This window comes from Megascapheus bottae, chromosome X (genome assembly GCF_031878675.1).
Source record: "Megascapheus bottae isolate mThoBot1 chromosome X, mThoBot2.hap1, whole genome shotgun sequence".
NCBI lineage: Eukaryota > Metazoa > Chordata > Mammalia > Rodentia > Geomyidae > Megascapheus > Megascapheus bottae.
In genome coordinates, this window is record NC_143547.1 from 79,552,051 (window position 1) to 79,574,782 (window position 22,732).

The 22,732-nt window shown below is 39.2% G+C and overlaps 1 protein-coding gene across 2 annotated transcripts in view; it reads left to right on the forward strand.

Moving 5' to 3' along the window:
• Dock11 (dedicator of cytokinesis 11) overlaps nucleotides 1–22,732 on the forward strand; it is a 199,470-nt gene that overhangs the window by 142,177 nt on the left and 34,561 nt on the right. For both annotated transcript variants that reach the window (XM_090325778.1, XM_090325779.1), the window contains 7 exons: nucleotides 2,384–2,450; nucleotides 4,487–4,534; nucleotides 7,276–7,418; nucleotides 8,618–8,733; nucleotides 10,812–10,949; nucleotides 15,223–15,405; nucleotides 20,015–20,128. In XM_090325778.1, coding sequence (XP_090181904.1) covers nucleotides 2,384–2,450; nucleotides 4,487–4,534; nucleotides 7,276–7,418; nucleotides 8,618–8,733; nucleotides 10,812–10,949; nucleotides 15,223–15,405; nucleotides 20,015–20,128 — 809 coding nt within the window. The remainder of the gene's footprint in view (nucleotides 1–2,383; nucleotides 2,451–4,486; nucleotides 4,535–7,275; nucleotides 7,419–8,617; nucleotides 8,734–10,811; nucleotides 10,950–15,222; nucleotides 15,406–20,014; nucleotides 20,129–22,732) is intronic.

Below are 22,732 nucleotides of genomic sequence, written 5' to 3' on the forward strand. Positions count from 1 at the left end.
ACTTCTTTTTTTTTTTGCCAGTCCTGGGCTTGGGCTCAGGGCCTGAGCATTGTCTTTGGACTTTCTCAAGGCTAGAGCTCTACCACTTGAGCCTCAGCACCACTTCCGGCTTTTTGTCTATGTATGTGGTACCGAGGAATCGAACCCTGGTCTACGTGCATACTAGGCAAGCACTCTACCACTAGGCCAAACTCCCGGCCCCGTCATTCACCTACTTACGATAATTTCAAGACGTTTACACTTAGAAGAGAGTCTCCTTACACTTAGCTGTATCAGGTGATGACATTTGAATATTTTTTTATTTCTTCAAAAAATGTCAGTAATGTATGGGAAGGAGAATACAGAATTGGATAAAAGAATAATACACAATTTATTGGATTTTTCTGTCTGGAATAGATATTTCAAACAACAATAGAAGCCAGGTGTTGGTTGTTCATACCTATAATCCCACCTACTTTTCAGAAGGCTGAAATCTGAGGATTGTAGTTTGTAGCCAGCCCAGGTACAAAGAGTCTATGAGACTATTATATCTCCACTTACTTAGCAAGAAAAATGTGGACCTGTGGCTCGAGTAGTATAGTTCCAGCTTTAAGCAGAAAAAGCCAGTGAGAGGCCCTGAGTTCAAGACCCACTAGAGTTACACATATGTGTGTATGTACACACACAGAAAAAAAGCAAAACACATGTGCATGTGGGTGAATAGAGAAGCTGGATACCAGGCTCATGCCAGTATTCCTAGCTACTCAAGAGACTGAGGCCTGGAAGAGCTGGTACATAAAAATCTCCAAGATTCCATCTCCAATTAATCACCAAAAAAATAGGGCTGTCAGCATGACTCAGTTGGCAGAAGCTAGCCTAGATAAGCAAGCCTAGCAAGTATGAGGCCTGTGAGTTCAAGTCTCTCTACCAGCAGTAGAGATGGAGGAAGAGAACAAATATCAAAGTTCATAATCCAAAGGTGAAGAAGAGCAGGGAAATAAAGTTATATCTCTTTCTGTAAAGTTCTTCAACTTTTTAGTTTGCAGAACCTGTAGACTAGTAGGTAAAAGCCCCTAACCTCCAAAAAATGCACACAAACCTACCAGCTTGCATTGATTTTAGTATTTGTAGCATTAAGATTTTAGTATTTGTTGAAAACCTACGTCTTAGCTGGGTGTGGTGGCTCACGCCTGTAATCCTAGCTACTCAGGAGGCTGAGATCTGAGGATCAAGGTTCAAAGCCAGCCTGAGCACAAAAGGACCTGAGACTCTTATCTCCAGATTACTTCTAGAAAATGGGAAGTGGGGCTTGGCTCAAGGGTAGGGCCGTAGCCTTGACCTGAAGAGCTCAGAGACAGTGCCCAGGATCAACACAGCTTCCCATCCTCTTGAGAAGAGCATTAAAATAAGTTATCTAAAAGAACATTTACAAAGTGAAAATATCTTGCCCAGTGCATCTCGGGGGCACCAAAAGATAAGAGCACACTGAGCATGGAGTGGATGTCAGAACCCATTGCTAGATAAAATGACTTTCATAGGACATGGCGAGTGGGCACAATCCTGATTGGCAGCTACTCAGAATAACTGTACCAGGCAAGAAAAGAGACATTGATCTCTTTCTCCCATACTGCAGTAAATAAATAATCTGGCAAATAAAATAATATTTACAAAGAATTGTGAAGGCTGAAATCATTACAGCTAAAATGATGTACCTGAAATTAAATGCAAAAGAATACAGTATACCCAGGCGTTCTCACCTATAATTCTAGCTACTTGGGATGTAAAAATTTGGAGGACCATGGGTAGAGGCTAGCTTAGGCAAGAAACTTTGCAAGACCCCCTCTCAACCAATAAAATACTGGCAAGGTGGAAGTGGCACTGTAGCTCAAGTGGTAGAGCAATAGCCTTGACAAGCTGAAGAGCTCAGGGACAGCGCCCAGGCACAGAGTTCAAGCCCCACAACCCCCCATAAAAAAACTGCCATCCCAGCTACCTGGAAGTATAAACAGGAAGGCTGCCCAGGCAAAAAGTGGGACCCTACTCAAGAAATAACAAAAGCAAGAAGATCTATCATGATGCTAGATCGCCTGCCTCATGTGCTCAAGGCACTGAGTTCAAACCCCAATACCATCAATTAACAAAAAAAATGCATTAGTTAAGCTTAGTTTAGTAGTGGATGGCTATGATCTCAGAAAGAACACAACAGGCTAAGTTAGAAGACAACTTAGGTCTCATAGTGAAGCCTTGCCTCAAAAACAAAAATAGATTTTGTGTGTTAGATATTATGAGGGGAAAGGACAATATAGATGAAACAAGATTATAATTTGATAGTTGTTGCAGGTAGGTTCACCGTACTGTGTTTACTTTAATATTTTCCAGTTCTAATCCTTTGTTTCATTTTCAGATACTCTCTTAACTTACTGGAATAAAGTATCTCCTCAGGAGCTCATAAACATTCTCATACTTCTAGAGTAAGTTATGCCAATTTATTTTCATAAACTTTTTCCTTATTTGGGGGCAGTTTGGATAGTCTCACTTTTCTGCTTTCAACAGCTTATTTTCTTAAAATGTTGAGAATGTTAAGCTATTTTGGTAATATAGAAACAAGCATTTTTCAGCCATAGCTAAAAGAAAAACATAAAAATTGAATATTTTTGGGCCAGGAGTGTGGCCTAGTGGTAGAGTGCTTGCCTAGCATGTACAAAGTCCTGGGTTTGATTCCTTGGTACCACATACATAGAAAAGCCAGAAATGGTGCTGTGTCTCACGTGGTAGAGCCCTAACCTTGAGGAAAGCCCAAGGACAGTGCTCTGGCCCTGAGTTAAAGCCCCAGGACTGGCAAAAAAAAGTTGGACATTACAGAAATTTATAGCTAATTAGAGACCTCCTTTAGAGCCCCTCAGCAATCTTTCTAAAATTGATCTGGGAAATAAGAAGTGGTGGCATTTGTCCTACATCATTCATTTGGAGCAGATGTTGGATTAATGGGCACCTTCTGTGATCAGAACTTTAAACCTATTTAGAGCTGAGTAAAACCCTACCTATTTCCACACTGGAGATATGGATAATCTAGACCCTTCTAGGAGCTAGAAGTATGTCTAAATATTTCTCCATATATTTGCATATATTTTAAGATACTTGAGAAGGGGAAATGCTACTGCAAGAGATGGGAAGTGTCCTATATTGTATGCTGAGCTACTTTTACATCACTATTGAAAGCTAGAAGAAAAAAATAAGCATAGAACGAAGTATAAGACAATTTTTCCATAAGCAATATACATATAATTTTATTTATATACAAAATATGAAAAGGCTAGTCAACACATAGCTAATTGATTAAAAATTTTAATTTGTAGACAGTAGTGCCAGTTCACTAAATAGCAGTTAAATTTTTTATTGTAATTAATAGAAGGGTTACAGTTATATTCACAGCAGTCAAATTTTTACCACTAATTATACTGTGAAATATATGCTAATGAAAACATTTGATGTTGGGGATTTGCTTCAATAAAAAGGTAGGGAGAGCCAGGAGTTTTTAGACAGCCTTTGTAGGACAAAGATTAGGGCAAAATAGTATAAGTATTGAATCTAGAGAATAACGGGTGTGTAGGCCTTTATGCCATCCTCCCTGCTTTCATATGTGTTGTATATATTTAATAATAGAAACTATTTTAAGACCATTAGTTTTTTGTTTTCTTTTTTGTGGGTTTTTTTTTGGACAGTCCTGGAGCTTGTACTCAGGGCCTGGGCACTGTACTTGGGCTTTTCAAAGGCCAGAGCTCTACCTCTTGAATCATAGCACCACTTTCGGCTATTTTTATGTATCTGGTTTGGAGAAATTGAACCATGGTCTTCATGAATGCTAGGCAAGCACTCTTAACACTAGGCCAAACTCTCAGCCACATTTTTTGTGTGTTTCCTTTTTCTTTTTTGTTGGTCAGTAGTGGGGCTTGAACTCCATCCAGGCCTATGTGCTGTCCCTAAGCTTTTTTTTTTGATCAAGGCTAGTGCTCTACCAATTTGAGCCACAGCTCCACTTCTGGTTTTCTGGTGTTCCTTGGAGATAAGAGTCTCAATGGCTGGCTCATCCAGGCTGGCTTCGAATTGTGGTTCTCAGATCTCATTTTCCTGAGTAGCTAGGATTACAGGCATGAGCCACCAGTGCCCAGCTCAAGACCATTGTTTAAATTACAGCATTTGTGTTGTTTCTGGGCTTGGGAACACTTTTTAAATTCGTAACTATACTCGTAAGCACAAATAATCTGTATTGCCAGCATTTTTAACCTGTCACTAGCATAATTATAATGACTAAACATAGAGCATGGCAAGCCAATAAGTAATTATTACTGTAGAAATAAATGTTATTGTAGTATTATTTTGGTTTTACTGGGGCTTGTTATTGTAATATTATTTGCTGTTCTTTGTAACATGCAGCTTTCTGAATATTGCTTGTTAAATTCTACCAGGTGGTAATGTATTACTAACGTGCTATTGTTTTTCTTTTTAGAGTATGCTTGTTTCACTTTAGGTATATGGGGAAAAGAAACATAGCAAGGTAATTCTCACTTTTCCTTTTTTGTTTCTCCTTTTCTAGCTGAAAATAATCTCATTCATGCATATGAAAGACAGATTATTCATTTTAAGATAACAGTAAGACACCCATGATTTATCTAATTTAACTCCAAAAACTAATTTGAGATGCCATTTTTAAAGTTTTCAAATGAGTAATAACTAGAGATAAAGAGGTTTTACTTTCTGAGATCTACCTAATAATAGAATGGATGCTTACCTTTCCTGAGGGTCTTGAACAGGAGTTAGGTACAAAGGAAGGCAGAAAATCATGAAGTAAGAATAACTGGAAGCTGTGTAATTTTGCTTATAGTGTTAGTACTCAGTTATTAGGACAATACAAACTCTTCAGAACAATTAGGACATACATGATATATTATCTCTAGATTAAGTGATCATTTTGCCTCTTTTTTTGTCAGTCTTGGGGCCTGAACTCAGGGCCTGAGCACTGTCCTTGAGCTTTCTCAAGGCTAGTAGTCTACCAATTGAGCCATAGCACCATGTCCAGCTTTTTTTTTCTGTGTATGTGGTACCAAGTAAGCAAACCCAGGGCTTCGTGCATGTTAGCACTCTACCACTAGGCCACGCTCTTGGCACCATTTTGCCTCGTAATCTTAGTGACATAGTTGAGAAAAATCTTTAGGGGGCCCTAAAGCAAAAAAGGATTACTTGCTTATTTCAATAGTACATATTTTTTGTTTGTTTGTTTTTATTTTTTTATTTTTTTTTGACAGTCCTGGGGCTTGAAGTCAGGGCCTGGGCATGGTCCTTGAGCTTTCTCAAAGATAGTGCCACGGCACCACTTCTGGCTTTTTCTGTGTAGGTGGTGCCGAGGAATTGAACCCAGGGCTTCGTGCATGCTAAGCAAGCACTCTACCACTAGGCCATGCTCCCAGCCCAAGTCTCACAATCTTTCCTGCTTGGACTGGCTTCGATCAATGACAATAGTACATATTTTTGTGGTGTCATTATTTATTAAATGAAGTGAAATACCTTGATTAGTTGTTTGTTTTTTAAAAAGCAAAAATTAAGGCTGGGAATGAGGCATAGTGGTAGAGTTCTTGCCTAGTGTGCACAAAGCCCGGGGTTCGATTCGCTGGTACCATATAAATACAAAAAGCTGCAAGTGGTGTTATTATTCAAGCGCTACCATTGAGAAAGCTCAAGGACAGTGCACAGGCCATGAGTTCAAGCCCTGGGACTGGCAAAAAATAGTTAAATTCCATAGCATTTTCAAACACTACAGAGTAGGGGTTTTTTTCCCTAATAGTTCAAGTGTTGAGGACTCCACTTCCATCGTCTTTCTCCATGACAGGAGATGATATAGTCATTGTTACCATAATGCTTATTTAAGAATAGACACGTTTCGCCATGTGCTGATGGCTTATACCTGTAATCCTAGCTACTCACGAAGCTCAAATCCACAGGATTATAGTTTGAGGCCAGTCCAGGCAAAAAATTCTGCTAGAATCCATTTCCAAAATATTTAGCAAAAGCCTTGCTGGTGTTGTGGCTCAAGTGGTAATGCACTAATCAAGCAAGTAGGAAGCCTTAACTTCAAACCCTGGTACCAGCAAAACACACACACATACACACACACAAACACACAGAGAGAGAGAAAGAGAGAGAGAGAGAATATTTTTTTCCTTAACTTACATGTGACCCCATTGTAATTTCTAAATGGAGCCTTAACACAGAAGGAAAAAAAAATCACAAATCTCGGCCATAGACATGTTCACACAGTAAACTTTTCAGTGTTTTTTTAGAGGTTTTGTGTGTGTGTGTGTGTGTGTGTGTGTGTGTGTGTGTGTGTGTGTGCATGCATGCCAGTACTATAGCTTGAAGTCAGGACCTCATGTTCTCACTTATCTTTTCCCACTCAAGTCTGGAGCTCTACCACTTGAACCACAGCACCACTTCTGGCTTTTTGGTAGTTAATTGAAGATAAGAATGTCATAGTCTTTTTCTTCCTAAACTGGCATTGAACTGCAATCCTCAGATCTCAACTTTCTTGAGTAGCTAGGATTTCAGGCATTCCCCATCAGCTAAAAATTCTGGTTTAAATTTTGCTCACATCCAGAAACAGATTGGATTAATACCCGTGAAAGTCTGATTCCAGAGTTCCTTCCAAGACTTCTTCAACCCTTTAGTGTCACTTTCATTATCTTTCTCTTACTCTGGCTTTTCCTTACCACCAGCAAAAAGGCAATCTTTTGGAGTGTTGTCTACTTAAACCTACCCTAGTGCTTTCAAGGAAGACAGGAAGGGAGAGGAATCTCTAAATTCCTTGATTATATGTATTTTTTTCTTTTTGCCAGTCGTGGGGCTTGAAATCTGGGACTGGGTGTTGTCCCTGAACTCTACAGCTCAAGGCTACTGTCCTGCCCCTTGAGCCACAGCGCCACTTCAGTTTTCTGGTGGTTAAGTGGAGATAAGAGTCTCAAAACTTTCATGCTCAGGCTGGCTTTGAACCATGATCCTCAGAGCTCAGTCTCCTGAGTAGCTAGGATTCCAGGCATGAGCCCTTGATTATATTCTTACAAGTTATTTTAAGTATATGTTAAAAGTTAACACATGTTCTAGTGAAGCCTTTTTCAATCCAAGTAATATGATAGAATATTGAGTATAGAACCATGCTTATAAGGACATCTTGATCTTAGTTAGAATCAAACAATGAGATATATTATTAGAGCAGTCACTCCAGTGAAATTTCAAATTTTATTTTAGGCTTCATGATGCCTGGCTGTCTAAACACTTTGGAATAGACCGAAAATCACAAACTATGCCAGCTCTTCGAAACAGATCAGGAGTAATGCAGGCCCGGCTTCAGCATCTTAGTAGCTTAGAAAGCTCCTTTACACTTAATCACAGTAAGTTAAAATATGGGGAGGGTACTTATATGAAATAGCTATGTAATGCTATTTAATGTACCTGTTTAAATCATCTGTATGATCACAAAAAAATTCTCATGCATTAATATATATGTATACTTCAACTATGCATTTACATGTAATTGTTTTATTATATTATGACTATTTAATGATAAAATAGCATGGATTTTTCAGTCTTCAGTAATAGTCACTTAAATTTTGTTAGTATTAAAAATAATTTTCTCATAAATTGCTATTGTCATCAAATTGTTATATTGGATAATCTTTATTACTATGTTAAGCTATGACATAATTATGAACATTTAAATAAAATAGTATATATAACATTTGATCCCAGTTATTATTGTTCATTTAATGTTTAGTGAATTATACATGCTGGGTTGATTTCAGAAATCAGTGACCTCTAAATACTACTTTGTTAAAGGTATATTTAAGCAGGTTGAAATAGGACAAGAAGAGAAATATTCCCTGAGGGAAAGCTAGATGGTTAAGTGGCAATTATCCTCTGTATGGCAAATATTGATTTAAAAAAATCTCAGAATAAGAAAATTTGTATTTCTGCATAGTCCTCTGGAGGTTGTAGAAAAGAGGCCATCAAAATTAGCTTTATGGTAAGGTATAATAATAATAATAGTAATAATACAGATAGACCTGGGGCTGATTGACTAAGTACAAATTTTAAATGCTTTGTCATTTTGTAAAAGTATGAACAATCTACTTCTACAAATATAAAAGTACAAATCTACTTCCATTAGACCCAAATAACTTCTGAGTTAGAAACAAATGGCACATCTCTAGCAACATTGTAAACATTTGACTATAGGACACTATTATATATATAATGGCTGCATGTCTGTGGCTTTCCTATTTTCCCCACATTGCTTTCTACATTATTTTCTAGTTACATCACCATAGTTCATCACTGAAACTGTATTGTCAACAAAGTTGGCACCTAATTACATCCTGCAGAGTTGTTGATAAAAAGCTGATAAAAGAAAAAAATAATGAAATTGATTCATCCAAACCAAGTTTGGTTAATGAGTGTAGAGACACTGATTAGATCTTCCTGTTTATATTAGGAGCCTCTGTTCATTCACCTTCTCTCACCACATCTTTGGGAAGAAAGTCATTCAACATTATGTGTTTGGCAAAGTTTAATTTACTTTTTAAAATCCTAGGTTCTACAACAACTGAAGCAGACATCTTCCACCAGGCACTTCTGGAAGGCAATACAGCTACTGAAGTTTCCCTAACAGTACTAGATACCATATCATTTTTTACCCAGTGCTTCAAGGTAAAGATGTAGAGTTAGAATTCAACTGGTATCATTGCCAAGAAAACAATTTACGATGTGAATCATCAGAGGCAGGATGGAGTAGTGGGAAAAGGCTGGCCTGAACAGTGAGGAAAAATAGAGAGTAGATATGCTAGATACATACTTTGCCACCAAGTTAGCTTCCTTTACATAGTCGAGGTTGGGAGTGAGAAAGGGAAGTAACTAGAAATGAGCATGAGTGTTCTTTTTGAGGTCATGAAAATGCTCTAGAATCACAATGTGATAGTTGTTCAACTCTGTTGCCTACAGTTAACTAAAAATAAGTGAATTGTAGAATTAAAATGGATGAATTTTATAGTACATAAGTTATATCTCAATAAGCTTTAAAATACAAAAATGAAGTTCTGGGTTTTTTTGTTTTTTGCTAGTACAGGGACTTAAACTCAGGACTTGGGTGCTGTCCCTGAGCTTCTTTTTGCTCAAGACTAGTGATCTATCATTTGAGCCACAGCAACATGTCTGGATTTTTCTGAGTGGTTTATTGGAGATAAAAGTCTAGTGAACTTTTCTGCCTGGGCTGGCTTTGAACTGATATCCTCAAATATCAGCCTTCTTAGTAACCAGGATTGCATGTATGAGTCACCAGCATCTAGATAGTCATTTTTAATTTCATAATGAACTTAAAATACAGAAAATTATTTTTTCCTATTTTAAAATGAAGAAACTGAGGCTCACAGAGGGGTGGGGTTAATGTCACATAGACAGTTATTGACAGAATCAGGATTCAGAACTAGATCAATTATCATGTGTACTTTTAACCACTATAGTTGTTATGACTGATGTTACCATTATATCTGTCACAACTTTGCCTTTTGTTTTGGTTTGGGGGGCAGTGTTACTATTTGGAGCAAAAATGTAACCTGCTGATTGCTTTCTTAAAAGGTAGGAAGATGGGGGGGGGGAGGGAAATGGGGACCAAGACATGAGAAAGGGTATTAATGTATGTGAAGTAATGCACTTTCTATCTGGTGAATATAATGTAACCTTTCTATTAATTACAATACCAAATATATGGAAAAAAGGTAGGAAGACAGTCTAATGAAGTTATCCAATGCTGCTTTCAAAACAAACTTTACAGACAAACAGATATTCCCATATTATTTGTTTCTTTTATGTCTCAAGAGACATTTAAACAGTTCACAACCTGTTCAATTGTGATAACTGTTACTAGCTCTACTCAATTTGTCACCAGTGTCAAAAAATGTTTGGTATTACATATATTTCAAAAATAAAATAGGTAATAAACTTTTAAAGAAGAGCTTGTATATTCTTTAATTGTTACATTCTGTAGTCTTCCCTCAGACACACAAAAACTGGCTACTGTGTATTTTATTTTTAATTTATTGAATTTTTCATTGAGAAGTTACATGATATAGAATATTCTTCTTAATCAGGTTAATGTTACATAACTCCAGGAGGCTGACACAGGAGGATCTTGCGTTCAAAGTCAGCCTGAACAACGTATTGAGACTTTGTTTCAAAAAGACAGAAGGAGCTGGGCATCAGTGGCTCAAGCCTACAATCGTAGCTACTGGTGACACAGTTCTGAGGATGGAGGTTCAAAGCCAGCCTGGGCACAAAAGTCCATGAGAGTCTTATCTCCACTTAACCACCAGAAAACTGGACGTGGTGCTGTGGCCCAAGTGGTTGAGAGCTAGCCTTGAGCTGAAGAGCTCAGGGACAGCGACCAGGCCCAGAATTCAAAATCCATGATCAACCAAAAAATAAATAAAAGAGGGGAGAGAGAAGGAGAGATACTTTTCCCATATTCATCCTGTATTTCAATGCATTTCATTGGAAAAATAATTTTCACCTGATTTATATGCTAAACTTAAGTAGTTTAAAAGTAGTTTATATAATATGTATTGAGTTTCAAGTTGAAAGATTATATAAGCGTTCTAAATAAAATTTGAGAATTTTTACTTTTCCAAAACTTCCAAACAATAGTTTTACAAATAGATACTAGAAAAGTCAGTTCTCTCGTTCATGGCAAGGCATAACTATTTCTACAACCTACTGTTTTTCCTGTCTTACAGAACCAACTTTTAAATAATGATGGCCACAACCCGTTAATGAAAAAAGTATTTGATATTCATCTTGCTTTTCTTAAAAATGGACAATCTGAAGTGTCACTAAAACATGTATTTGCCTCTCTGAGAGCTTTCATCAGTAAGGTAAGGGCTGCTAGTGGCTCTTGTTCATAGCAAATATGGAAGAGGGGGAGAAGCTAATGAAGCCACTGACTGTTGCTTTATGAATTCAAGTAGAGAACAATGAAATGCATACAGAGGACCTGGCCAAGAATCCCATAAAATCAGAACCTGCTTTTTATTTTACCTATCCTGCCTTTCCTATTTTATAAGGCTTGCTTCAACACTGTTATCCACCTTTTCCCTTCTCTTTTTAAATGTGTATAAAACTGGAGGTTAAATCTATAATGTTGAACATGTTCCCTACTATTAAACTAGATTCCCCACCCCAAATATCATTTTCATACTATGTACCAATTTTGCCAAAATGTCTTTTATCTTGCATTAGAGTAATCTTAGCTAGCACTTGAAACAGAAACCAACTTTTTTAGCCCCAGGGTCTTGCATAACACTTACTTTGCAGATGGTAGATATTCAATAAGTTTGGATGAATGAATGATTCTTTTCAGTGCTAATTAAAAAGTAATGAATTCAAGTCTTTCAAAACATTTTTGTTCTTTAATATGACTTACGAATAAATTTATAGAAAACTGAGCTCAACAGAAGCATGTTATAAGAAGCTAAAGGAAAACAGTCGGTGGCTATGCCTGTAACCCAGCAACTCAGGGGGCTGAGATCTGAGGATCAAGGTTCAAAGCCAGCCTGGGCACAAAAGGACCTGAGACTCTTATCTCCAATTAACCTCTAGAAAATGGAAAGTGGGACTTGGCTGAAGGGTAGGGTGGTAGCCTTGACCTGAAGAGCTCAGGGACAGTGCCAAGGCCGAATTCAAACCCCATGACCCACAAAAAAATGAAAGAAATTAAGGGAAGCCAGGCATGGTGGCTCATGGCTGTATTCTTAGTCCATTGGCAGGCAGAGATTGGAGGGTTGTAGTTTGAAGTCAGCCCAAGTGAAAAAGAAGGTTGTAAAACTCCATTTTGGCCACTGCCTGGGCATGATGATGTGGGTCCATTATGCCAAATGGAAGCACAATAACTGGGCACAATGACACAAGCCTGTCAACCCCAATAACAGAGAAGCAGGCTGACCTACTTCAAAAGCACTAATGGTACGTTCTAGAGGCATGACTCAGTTGGTAGATTGCTATTGAGCAAGTGCAAGGTCCTGAATTCAATCCCCCTCCCAAATAGAAACTATAGAGACAAATCAGAAATAAATCATTTAACAGCTATTAGTTATTACATACTGGAGTTCCAAAAGCTTATTGTCTGGTAGAGGCAAACACATAGATAAAGATACATGTGCACTTCCATCAGAACTAGGGGTAAGTAGGCAGAAAAAAAAGACAAGTGCTCCAGTTTAGCAAGTTTCCCTGTATCAGTGGAGCTAGGACTTCTTATGGAAGGATCTAGTAAAAGATAGAAACAAAAATGCAGGGAGGGAATAGATCAGTGTGCTTCTCTTAAGAATTAGCCTTCATCGTTTAGCCATGATTGCATCTGTAAGGAGGTTTTAAGCAGATAATTCTCATTGGATTTGTAGTAACAGAATTGGTTTGGACAGAGGAAAAAAGTGCTGTGGAGGAGAAATAGCTGGAACATAGGACAAACATTGGCATAGATGTAGGTGAATTTATGACAGGGATATAATCTTCCCTAGAGAGTATTAGAGGAAAACACAAAACAATGAGAGAAGTATACTGGTGGAAAGAGGCAGCACAAAAGAGTTTGGAAAAGAAATCTGTAATGGAGGCAAGAGGGAACATTCATGTGGAAGCCAAACTAGATAGCAATGTTCAATATTGGTTTGAGATGCAGGTGGATCAAGTAAGATAGAAGGAAAAAGAGTCCATTAGAACAGAGGTGTGTGGCTCATTCTTGTAATCATACCTATTAAGGAGACTGCTTTCTGAAGCGTATAGTTCAAAGCCAGCTCATGCAGGCAAGTCTATGAGAGTCTCCAACTAACCAACAAAAAGTTGAAAATGAAGCTGTAGCGTTAAGTGGCAGTGCTAGCCTTGAGTGGAAAAAGTTAAGGAAGAGTACTTAGGCCCTGAGTAGAAGCCCAGGACTGACACCAAACACACACACACACACACATGCTTGGCAACTAGGTTACTAATATTTTTTTTTGCTAGCCCTGGCCTTGAGCTCAGGGCCTGAGCACTGTCCTTGGATTTTTCTCAAGGCTAGAGCTCTACCACTTGAGCCTCAGCACCACTTCTGGCTTTTTCTAAGTATGTGGTACCAAGGAATCGAACCTGGGTCTTCGTGCATGCTAGGCAAGCATTCTACCACTAGGCCAAACTCCCAGCCCCAGTTACTAATAATTTTGACCAGTGCTTATGAGAGTAGTGAGTTGTGCGAGAGGATTTATTGAAGGATTACCTATACTTTAGTTATGTCTTCCCTTAAAAGTTTTCTCTTTGGCCTGGCGTAGCTCACGCCTGTAATCCTACTTAGGAGGCTGAGATCTGAAGATCAAGGTTCAAAGCCATCCCTGCACAAAAGGACCTGAAACTCTTTGTCTCCAATTAACCTCAAGAAAATAGGAAGTGAGGCTTGGCTCTAGGGTAGGGTAGTAGCCTTGAGCTGAAGAGCTCAGGGACAGCACACAGGCCCAGGGGTAGGATGGTAGCCTTGAACTGAAGAGCTCAGGGGCAGTGCCCAGGCAGACTTCAAACCCCATGGCCCACACACACAAAAAAATTTTCTCTTTGAAGGAGTCTCAATCAATGTTCGAGAAACAATGAACCCACTGCCTGACAAATGTAACTGTAACCCCTTTATACATGACCCTGACAATAAAATACAGTACATTGTATTTTACATTGCTTGTCCTGAAAGAGTACGGATTTAATTCAAGATTCCCAAGAAATTATTTTGAATAGGTGGCCCACTACCTACACAGTCCTTGGGGGGAAAAGACCGTGTATTCTGAAGTAGCTTGCTTAGACCTGTAAGCATGGGAGATAGGAATATGTATAATTTATATGCCATGAGGCAGCAGGCTGAATGTATTTTTGAAGTAACAGGAAATGATGGTTTTGTAAGTTAGGTAGCCACTTACGTATCTTAACAACAGTTTGAGTAGAACACAAGTGTGAGAATACTTGACGAAGTATATTCATTCTGTAAGATCAACTTTACCTGCTCAATAGATTTAAGCCATAATTGTGCCAGCACTAGATGATTTATAATATATGAGAGTATTTAAATATAAAGCAAAAGGTAATATTGATTATTGATTATTCTTCCCATTTTTTTTTGCCAGTCCTGGGCTTGAGCTCAGGGCCTGAGCACTGTCCTTGGACTTTCTCAAGGCTAGCACTCTACCACTTGAGCCTCAGAACCACTTCCAGCTTTTTGCTATGTATGTGGGGTACTGAGGAATCAAACCCAGATCTTTGTGCATGCTAGGCAAGCACTCTACCACTAGGCCAAACTCCCAGCCTATTTTTCCGATTTTTAAGACCCCCATCTGAGAGACATCATTTCAGTCATTCATTCATTTAGAATATATTGTTGAGAAATGACTGTAGCATGTGTTTCAAGTCCTACAGCATTTATGCTTCATCCCTTTATATTGTTGCAATAACCTGAGTATTAACTTGACTAGTGCTGCCATTAGCATGTGGTGTTCTTTATGCTAAGTAGCTCAGTCTGTCTTGAGCCCAGAGCCCTAGACCCATGTTGATTTCTGTCATCAAAGCAACCAGCATAGGGACCAGGAGTTTGGCCTAGTGATAGAGTGCTTGCCTACCATGCATGAAGACCTGGGTTCTATTCCTTTGTACCACATACATGGAAGTGGTGTTGTGGCTCAAGTGGTAGAGCTCTAGCCTTGAGAAAGCCCAAGGACAGTGCTCAGGCCCTGAGTTCTAGCCCCAAGACTGGCAGAAAACAAAAAGCATCCATCATGGTATTGTGTGCAGTTATATACACAATTGCTTTTTGTGGGGGGGTTCATGTAGCTTGAAATTGGCCTGAGTGCTGTCCCTGAGCTTTTTACAAGGCTACTACCCTATTCCTGGGCCTGGAAGTTGTCCCTGAGCTCTTTAGCTCAAGGCTACCACCCACCCTACCCTTGATCCAAGCCCCACTTCCCTTTTTCTAGAGGTTAATTGGAGTTAAAAGTCTTGGGTCCTTTTGTGCCTGGGCTGGATTTGAACCTTGATCCTCAGATCTCAATCTCCTAAGTAGCTAGGATTACAGATGTGAGCCACTGTGCCTGTCATGATTGCTTTTTTTGATTCATTGTTCAGATACTTATTTCTGTTTTCTTTATTCTTTAGTTTCCCTCAGCTTTTTTCAAAGGAAGAGTGAACATGTGTGCAGCATTTTGCTATGAGGTTTTAAAGTGCTGTACCTCAAAGATTAGCTCAACCAGGAATGAAGCCTCTGCACTTCTGTATCTTTTGATGAGAAATAACTTTGAATATACCAAGAGGAAAACCTTTTTGAGGACACATCTGCAGGTCAGTGACAATCAAAAATCTTCTTCCTGCTCCTTTTATTCAAGTCCTTAGCTTTAAGAGAAATGTACAAGGCTACATGGCGTGGCTCAAGTAGTATAGTGACAGCCATGAGCAAGTAAGCCAAGCTTGAGACCCAAAGTTCAAATCCCAAGAATTTTGTCTAGTTGAAGTGGAGATTAAGCAGTAAGTAGGAAGCAGACATAAAATTTCAAAGATTGTTGAAAGTAAAAGAATATAAAAAGGGGCCGGGAGTTTGGCCTAGTGGCACAGTGCTTGCCTAGCATGCATGAAGACCTGGGTTTGATTACTCGGTACCACATACATAGGGGGGAAAAAAAGCTGGAAATGGTGCTGTGGCTCAAGTGGTAGAGCTCTAGCCTTGAGAAAAGTCCAAGGACAGTGCTCAGGCCCTGAGTTCAAACCCCAAAACTAGCAAAAAAAAAAAGAATATAAAAGAGGAATGCCTGAAACTCTTGGTACATGTACTTATCTACCACTTGAAATGAACTAAGATGTGTTGAAAGTGTGAACTACTCATTACCCATTGAAGACTAAGAACAAAGTAAAAAGTATTAAATAAAAAGTATAAAACATCTTAGTTTTAAAAATTGTTAATATGTTAAAACAATATATTGGATTAAATAAAATATGTTATATTCTCTGTGTCTCTTTTCCTCCCTCCTTCTCCCTCCCTCTCTCTTCCCCCTCCCTCTCTCTTCCCCCTCCCTCTCTCTTCTCGCTCCCTCTGTCTTCTCCCTCCCTTTCTCTCTCTTTCCCCTCTCTCTCTTCCTCTTCTTTCTCCTTCTCTCCCTCATTTCCCCTCTCTTACACCTGCCAGGATTTCACTTCATACCTCAAACTCTTAATGTTCCTGCCTTTCCCTCCCAAGTGCTGCTAATATACGTGTGCACCTGCCTTGCCTACTATTTTTTAAATGAAGATATTAGACAATTTAAATTTACATATATGACTCACATCCTATTTCTATTGCAAAAGTCTGTTCTAGAGCATATAGATAATAACATGTTGCATAACTAGAGTAAGTTCCTGCATAAGCTGCTCAGTATCCTCAGTTTTTTACAAAGATAAAGTATGGGGAAATAGTAAAGTATTGCTCATAGGATTTTTATAAGGAATGAATGAGATGATTAAATAATAAGCTTATGGCTGGGAGCATAGCATAGTGGTAGAGTGCCTGCCTAGCATGCATGAAGCCCTAGGTGCGATTCCTTGGTACCAAATACACAGAAAAGGCTAGAAGTGGTGCTGTGGCTCACATGGTAGAGTGATAGCCTTGAGAAAGCCCAAGGACAGTGCCTGGGCCCTGAGTTCAAGCCCCAGGGCTGGAAAAAAAGGAAAAAAATTAATAAATGTATTATATATCACATAACAGATAATGCATTTGATATGCTTCATACTATAGTAGACATATCTGTTTAAAAAAACTGAGCTTAGGTGTGGTGGAACATACTTCTGTAGGACCAGCAACTTAGGAAGCTAAGGCAAAAGGATTGCTTAAGACCACAAGTTTAGGACTAGTCTGAGCAGTATGACTAGATCTAGAAAAAAAAATGAAATGAATCTTCAGATTTAATGGAAATCCTAAACTTCAGAGAGACACTACTCTGTGCTTCATAGTTCAGCTGCTTACTTACTGTGTGAGCCTAGGCAAATTGTTCAGTATGACTGAACCAGATTCCTCAACTGTAAGATGAAATCAAGTGTATTTCACCTTGAATATTATGAAAATAAAAACAAAGTATGTGGCTGTATGTTTGAGGCCAGCCTGTCCTACATAATAAGATCCTGCCTCAAAAAAAAAAGAATGAATTATATATGTGGAGTGCCTAGCAAAGCACCTAACTCATAGTTACCAGTTACTGCAGGATCATTCCACATCTCCACATTGAGCTTACTTGATGGAACAGCTCTGAACACAAACACAATTAGGGCAGCTTGACTAACTCAGTAAGCTTCTTGGTAATACAGGGAATCCCTGGTTACATTTATGTCTTTCTTTATTGCCTTAATCTGTCTCATTGGATTTGATTGTTGGAGCCAGTTATTAATCATAAATAGTTTGTTGTAAAATAAAAGTCTAATCAAAATGTATTCTCACTTTAAGAAATGACAAGTAGAATGTAGGGACCTGGAATATGGCCTACTGGTAGTGTACCTGCCTACCATGCATGAAGCCCGTGGTTCAATTCCTAGGTACCACATATGTAGAAAAAGTCAGACGTGGTTCTGTGGCTCAAGTGGTAGAGCTCTAGCCTTGAGAAAGCCCAAGGACAGTGCCCAGACCCTGAGTTCAAACCCCAGGATGGGCAAAAAAAATAAAGGAAGAAACATGTTATGTAGTCAGGTACTGGTAACTCACACCTAGCTACTCAGGAGTCTGAGATCTGAGATTTGCAGCTTGAGGCTAGCCTTGGCAGAAATGTCTATAAGACTAACCAGAAAAAAAGAAGGAAAACAAAACAAGGAAGAAGAGCTGTGGCTCATGCAGTAGGGTCCTAGCTTTGAACAAAAAGTCTCTAGAAGGGTGACATTGTCCAAAAAGAAATGTACTCATTTACCTGAATTATGAAACAGTAATTCCTCTGTACAACACCTTTATGATAACATTTTTTTTAATTTAAAGTTCAGAGACAGTGCCCAGGCCCTGAATCCAGGCCTCTGGGACTGTGACAAAGTGTATATAAATTTACTTCAAACCATGATCTTCAGATCTCAGCATTTTTTTGCTGGTTGTGGGGCTTGAACTCTGGGCTGGAGTGTTGTCCCTGAGCTCTTCAGCTCAAGGATAATGCTCTACCCTTTGGTCTGGGCGTTGTCCCTGAGCTCTTTAGCTCAAAGCTACTGCACTATCCCTGAACCACAGCTCCACTTTCTGTTTTGTAATGGTTAATTGGAGATAAGAGTCTCACCTCTTTTGTGCCTGGGCTGACTTTGAACCTTGATCCTCAGATCTCAGCCTCCTGAGTAGCTAGGATTATAGGTGTGAACTGCCTCACCTGGCTCAAATCTCAGCCTTTTCAGTGGGATTATACGTATGAGCTACTATCACCTTGCTCAAATCTTTTATTAAATGTCACTTCAGTACCCAGTCAACTCCAAAACATTGTTCTTATTAGCATACCAGTATGTCTAAAGTTCTCTGTTGGATTCTTTCTTCTGGACTTGGATTTCGATTCTCTCAAAAATTTACTCAAATGTAGATGACTCAATAAATGTGAAGGCTTGGAATAGTGTCAAGCACATAAAAAGTACTCCATTTCTTAATGGAGTTGGCCTTACACCAATAGCTCTAGATATTCAAAAGGTTGAATTCTGAGGATTATAGTTCCAAGCAGTCCAAGAAGAGAAATCTGAGCCTCTTATCTCCAATTAACCAGCAAGAGTGTTAGAGTGCCAACTATGAGCATAAAAAGCCATCAAGCCCACCCTAATACCATCACAAAAGTAGTATTATGACTATGATATGACTAATTTATAACTTGACAACATAGACATTTTTATCTTCATTTCACAAATGAGAAAATAGAAAAACTAAGTAGATTTCCCAAAGCTACATAGTGGAAAATTGATAAAGCTAAAATCTGAATGTAAGACAGTTGAACTCTAGACCTCATACTCATAAGCTACTATTATATCCCATTTCCCAGGGTGAGTAGTTAAGGATCCAGCCACTAACATTTCAGCATGCATCATTTTGGCATTGATTCAAGTAGTATGAGACATTTTAAAGCACCATTAAAGACATTGCATTAATGGCTGTTAAACTAGTAGGACTTGATCCAACAGAATTCTGAGACACTGAGCTTGGGTGTCCCTCACATAAAAATGGATAAGTGAAAAGGAATGATAAAAGTGTGTCACTTATTCCCAGATTTTCATAGCTTAAACATGGTCAAAACCAAGATCTGAGCACCATCATGTCAGATTCTATTGTACAGATTTTTTTTATTTTTTATTTTGTCAGTCTTGGGGCCTAGGGCCTTAGTGCTGTCCCTAAGCTCTTTGTGCTCAAAGAGTGTTCTACCACTTTGAGCCACAGCTCTACTTCTGTTTTTTTGTTGTTGTTGTTGTTGTTTTTGCCTGTCCTGGGCTTGGGCTCAGGGCCTGAGCACTGTCCTTGGACTTTCTCAAGGTTAGCACTCTACCACTTGAGCCTCAGCACCACTTCCAGCTTTTTTCTATGTATGTGGTACCGAGGAATCGAACCTGGGTATTCCTGCATGCTAGGCAAGCACTCTACCACTAGGCCAAACTCCTGGCCCTACTTCTGGTTTTTGATTAGTTAATTGGAGATGAGTCTCTTTTCTGTCTGGGCTGACTTTGACATCAGGTTTTGCCCTCCTGAGCAGCTAGGATTACAGGCATGAGCCACTGGCACCCAGCTTGTACAGAAGTTTTAAAAGAAGAATTTGAAAACTGTGTATGATGGCATCAGTCTGTAATCCCAGCTACCAAGGAGATGGAGGCAGGAAAACTATTAGTTTGAAGCTATCCACAGCAGTATAATGAGACATATCTCATACAGTGATGAGAATTAACAGCATTTGTTTAAAGTCATTTGAAAAACAATGTTTGCTTCTTCCCACAGATAATAATAGCCGTGAGCCAGCTGATAGCTGATGTAGCTCTAAGCGGAGGATCCAGATTTCAGGAGTCTTTGTTCATTATCAATAATTTTGCAAATAGTGACAGACCAATGAAGGTATGTTCTCACTTTAAGAAATTAGAACTGGGCTGGGAGTTTGGCCTAGCTGTAGAGTGCTTGCCTACCATGCACGAAGACCCAGGTTTGGTTCCTTGGTACCACATACACAGAAAAAATCCAGAAGGGGTGCTAAGGCTCAAGTGGTAGAGCTCTAGCCTTGAGAAAAATCCAAGGACAGTGCTTAGGCCCTGAGTTCAAGCCCCGGACTGGCAAAAAAAAAAGAAAGAAATTAGAACCACTGTGCTAGGAATGTATGTAGGTCAATGGTAGGGCTCATGCTTAGCAGGTACAAGACCCTGGGTTTGATCTCCAGCACCAAAACTAATGACTAAAATCCATTCTCACACTCAGGGGAGTTTATAGTCTTACAGTTTAACCATAATAAGATTCTTATTTTTTTGTATAGAGTATAAAGAATGTGAGCTTCATGAATTGGGGCCTTTATGTTGTATACCACTAGGTCTCTAGTACATATAATACCACCTAGTACATAGCAGATATTCAGTATTAAGTGAATTGATTGGTAAATGAATATATTGTTATTAGGGGTAGTAGAAACTGAATCTTTGTATGAGTTTGATTGCTAAACTTGCTCAGAAAATAAATATATCCTTTCTTGCATAACAATTGTTAGCCTTTATGATATTGGTTAATATAACTGTAATGACAAAAATCTCATTTAGAATAGTGAGATCTACCCGATCCACCCAGGCATGGTGGCTCATGCCTGTAATCCTAGCTACACAGGAGACTAAGATCTGAGGATCAAGGTTCAAAGCCAGCCCAGGCACAAAAGGACCTGAGACTCCTATCTCCAATTAACCTCTACTAGAAAACAGGAAGTAGGGCTTGGCTCAAGGATAGGGCGGTAGACTTGAGCTGATGAGCTCAGGAACATAGTCCAGGCCCAGGGATTGGCTAGTAGCCTTGAGCTTAAGAGCTCAGGGATAGTGCCCAGGCTGAGTTCAAGCCCTATGACCCACAAAAAAAAAAAAAAACAAGAATGGTAAGATCTGCCTGACCCAGTGCCAAAAAGGATATGGAATGGCAAAGAAGGCTTCTACTATTTGTGGATTTTGAAAGACTTTGAGAAATCATCTGTTAACTGATTGGTACTGGCTGTAGCTATAGATACTTTTCTTTGTGTGTACCTGTGTGTGTGTGTGTGTGTGTGTATGTGTATGTGTATATGTATATGTATATGTGTATGTATCCATATCCTGGGCTCTTTCCCTGAGCTTTTGTGTTCAAGGCTAGAGCTCAACCACTTGAGCCACAGCTCTACTTCTAGCTGTTTGGGTGATTAAATGTAGATAAGAGTTTCATAGACTTTCCTACCCAGCCTAGCTTCCAACCTCAATTCTCAGATCTCTGCTGTCTTAGTAGCTAGGATCAAGGCATGAGCCATTAGCACCTGATCCAAGGCCCTCATTCTTTTTCTTTTGTCTTTTTTCTTTCTTTTTTTTCTTGTGGGTCGAGGGGCTTGGACTCTGGGCCTGGGCACTGTCCCTAAGCTCTTCAGCTTAAGGCTGCTGCACTACCCCTGAGCCACAGGGCCACTTCTGGTTTTGTAGTGGTTAATTGGAGATAAGAGTCTCAAGGTCTTTAGTGCCTGGGCTGACTTTGAACCTTGATCCTAAGATCTCAGCCTTCTGAGTACCTAGGATTACAGGCCTAAGCCACCTCGCCTGGCTCCAAGGTCCTCATTCTTTTTTTTTTCATATATTTTTATTGTAATTAATAGAAGGATTTCATTATATTTGCCAGATAGAAGATGCATTAATTCACATACCTTGATACCCTTTCTCATGTCTTGGTCCACATTTCCCTCCCCCTCACCCCCACCTCTCATCTTGTTTTCCCCCCTTCCCTATCCAATTTCAAATAACCAAATACAAATATATCCAATATATCAGATAACAAAGTGAGATACTGTAACAATATAAGCTAACCATTCTTTTTTTTTTGCCAGTCCTGGGCTTGAGCTCAGGGCCTGAGCACTGTCCTTGGACTTTCTCAAGGCTAGAGCTCTACCACTTGAGCCTCAGCACCACTTCTGGTTTTTTCTATGTATGTGGTACCGAGAAATCGAACCTGGGTCTTCATGCATGCTAGGCAAGCACTTTAACCACTAGGCCAAACTCCCGGCCAAGCTAACCATTCTTAAGCAGCAATTATCTGAGGCCAAACCCAGATCCCCACCTCCAAACTTCCATTCCACTTCCTTACTTTTATGCTTAAATTCTACAGCATTGTAAAAAATGCACCTGTGGCTTCATTGCCTGGAGATCTTCAGTGATACTGCATACAAGAGAAGAATCATTTGCCAATAGAAGACTTTTAATTCCCTGGGAAATGACTTGTCCCTTTTCTTGGGAAAGGTCATATTCCAGCATATTTGACAGTATCATATAAAATATGAAAAAATGAAAGCTCACAGTCATTGCATACTTGATGTTTGAGACATGTAAAATCCATGTACCACAAAAATAGTCCCATAGGAATGTTGTTTGCACTGAGAAAAACACTCAGTAATGCAGCAGCTCACATGCTGGGAAAGTTTCCTTTTTGGCCAGTTCTATTGGTTCCCCAGGGAAATCA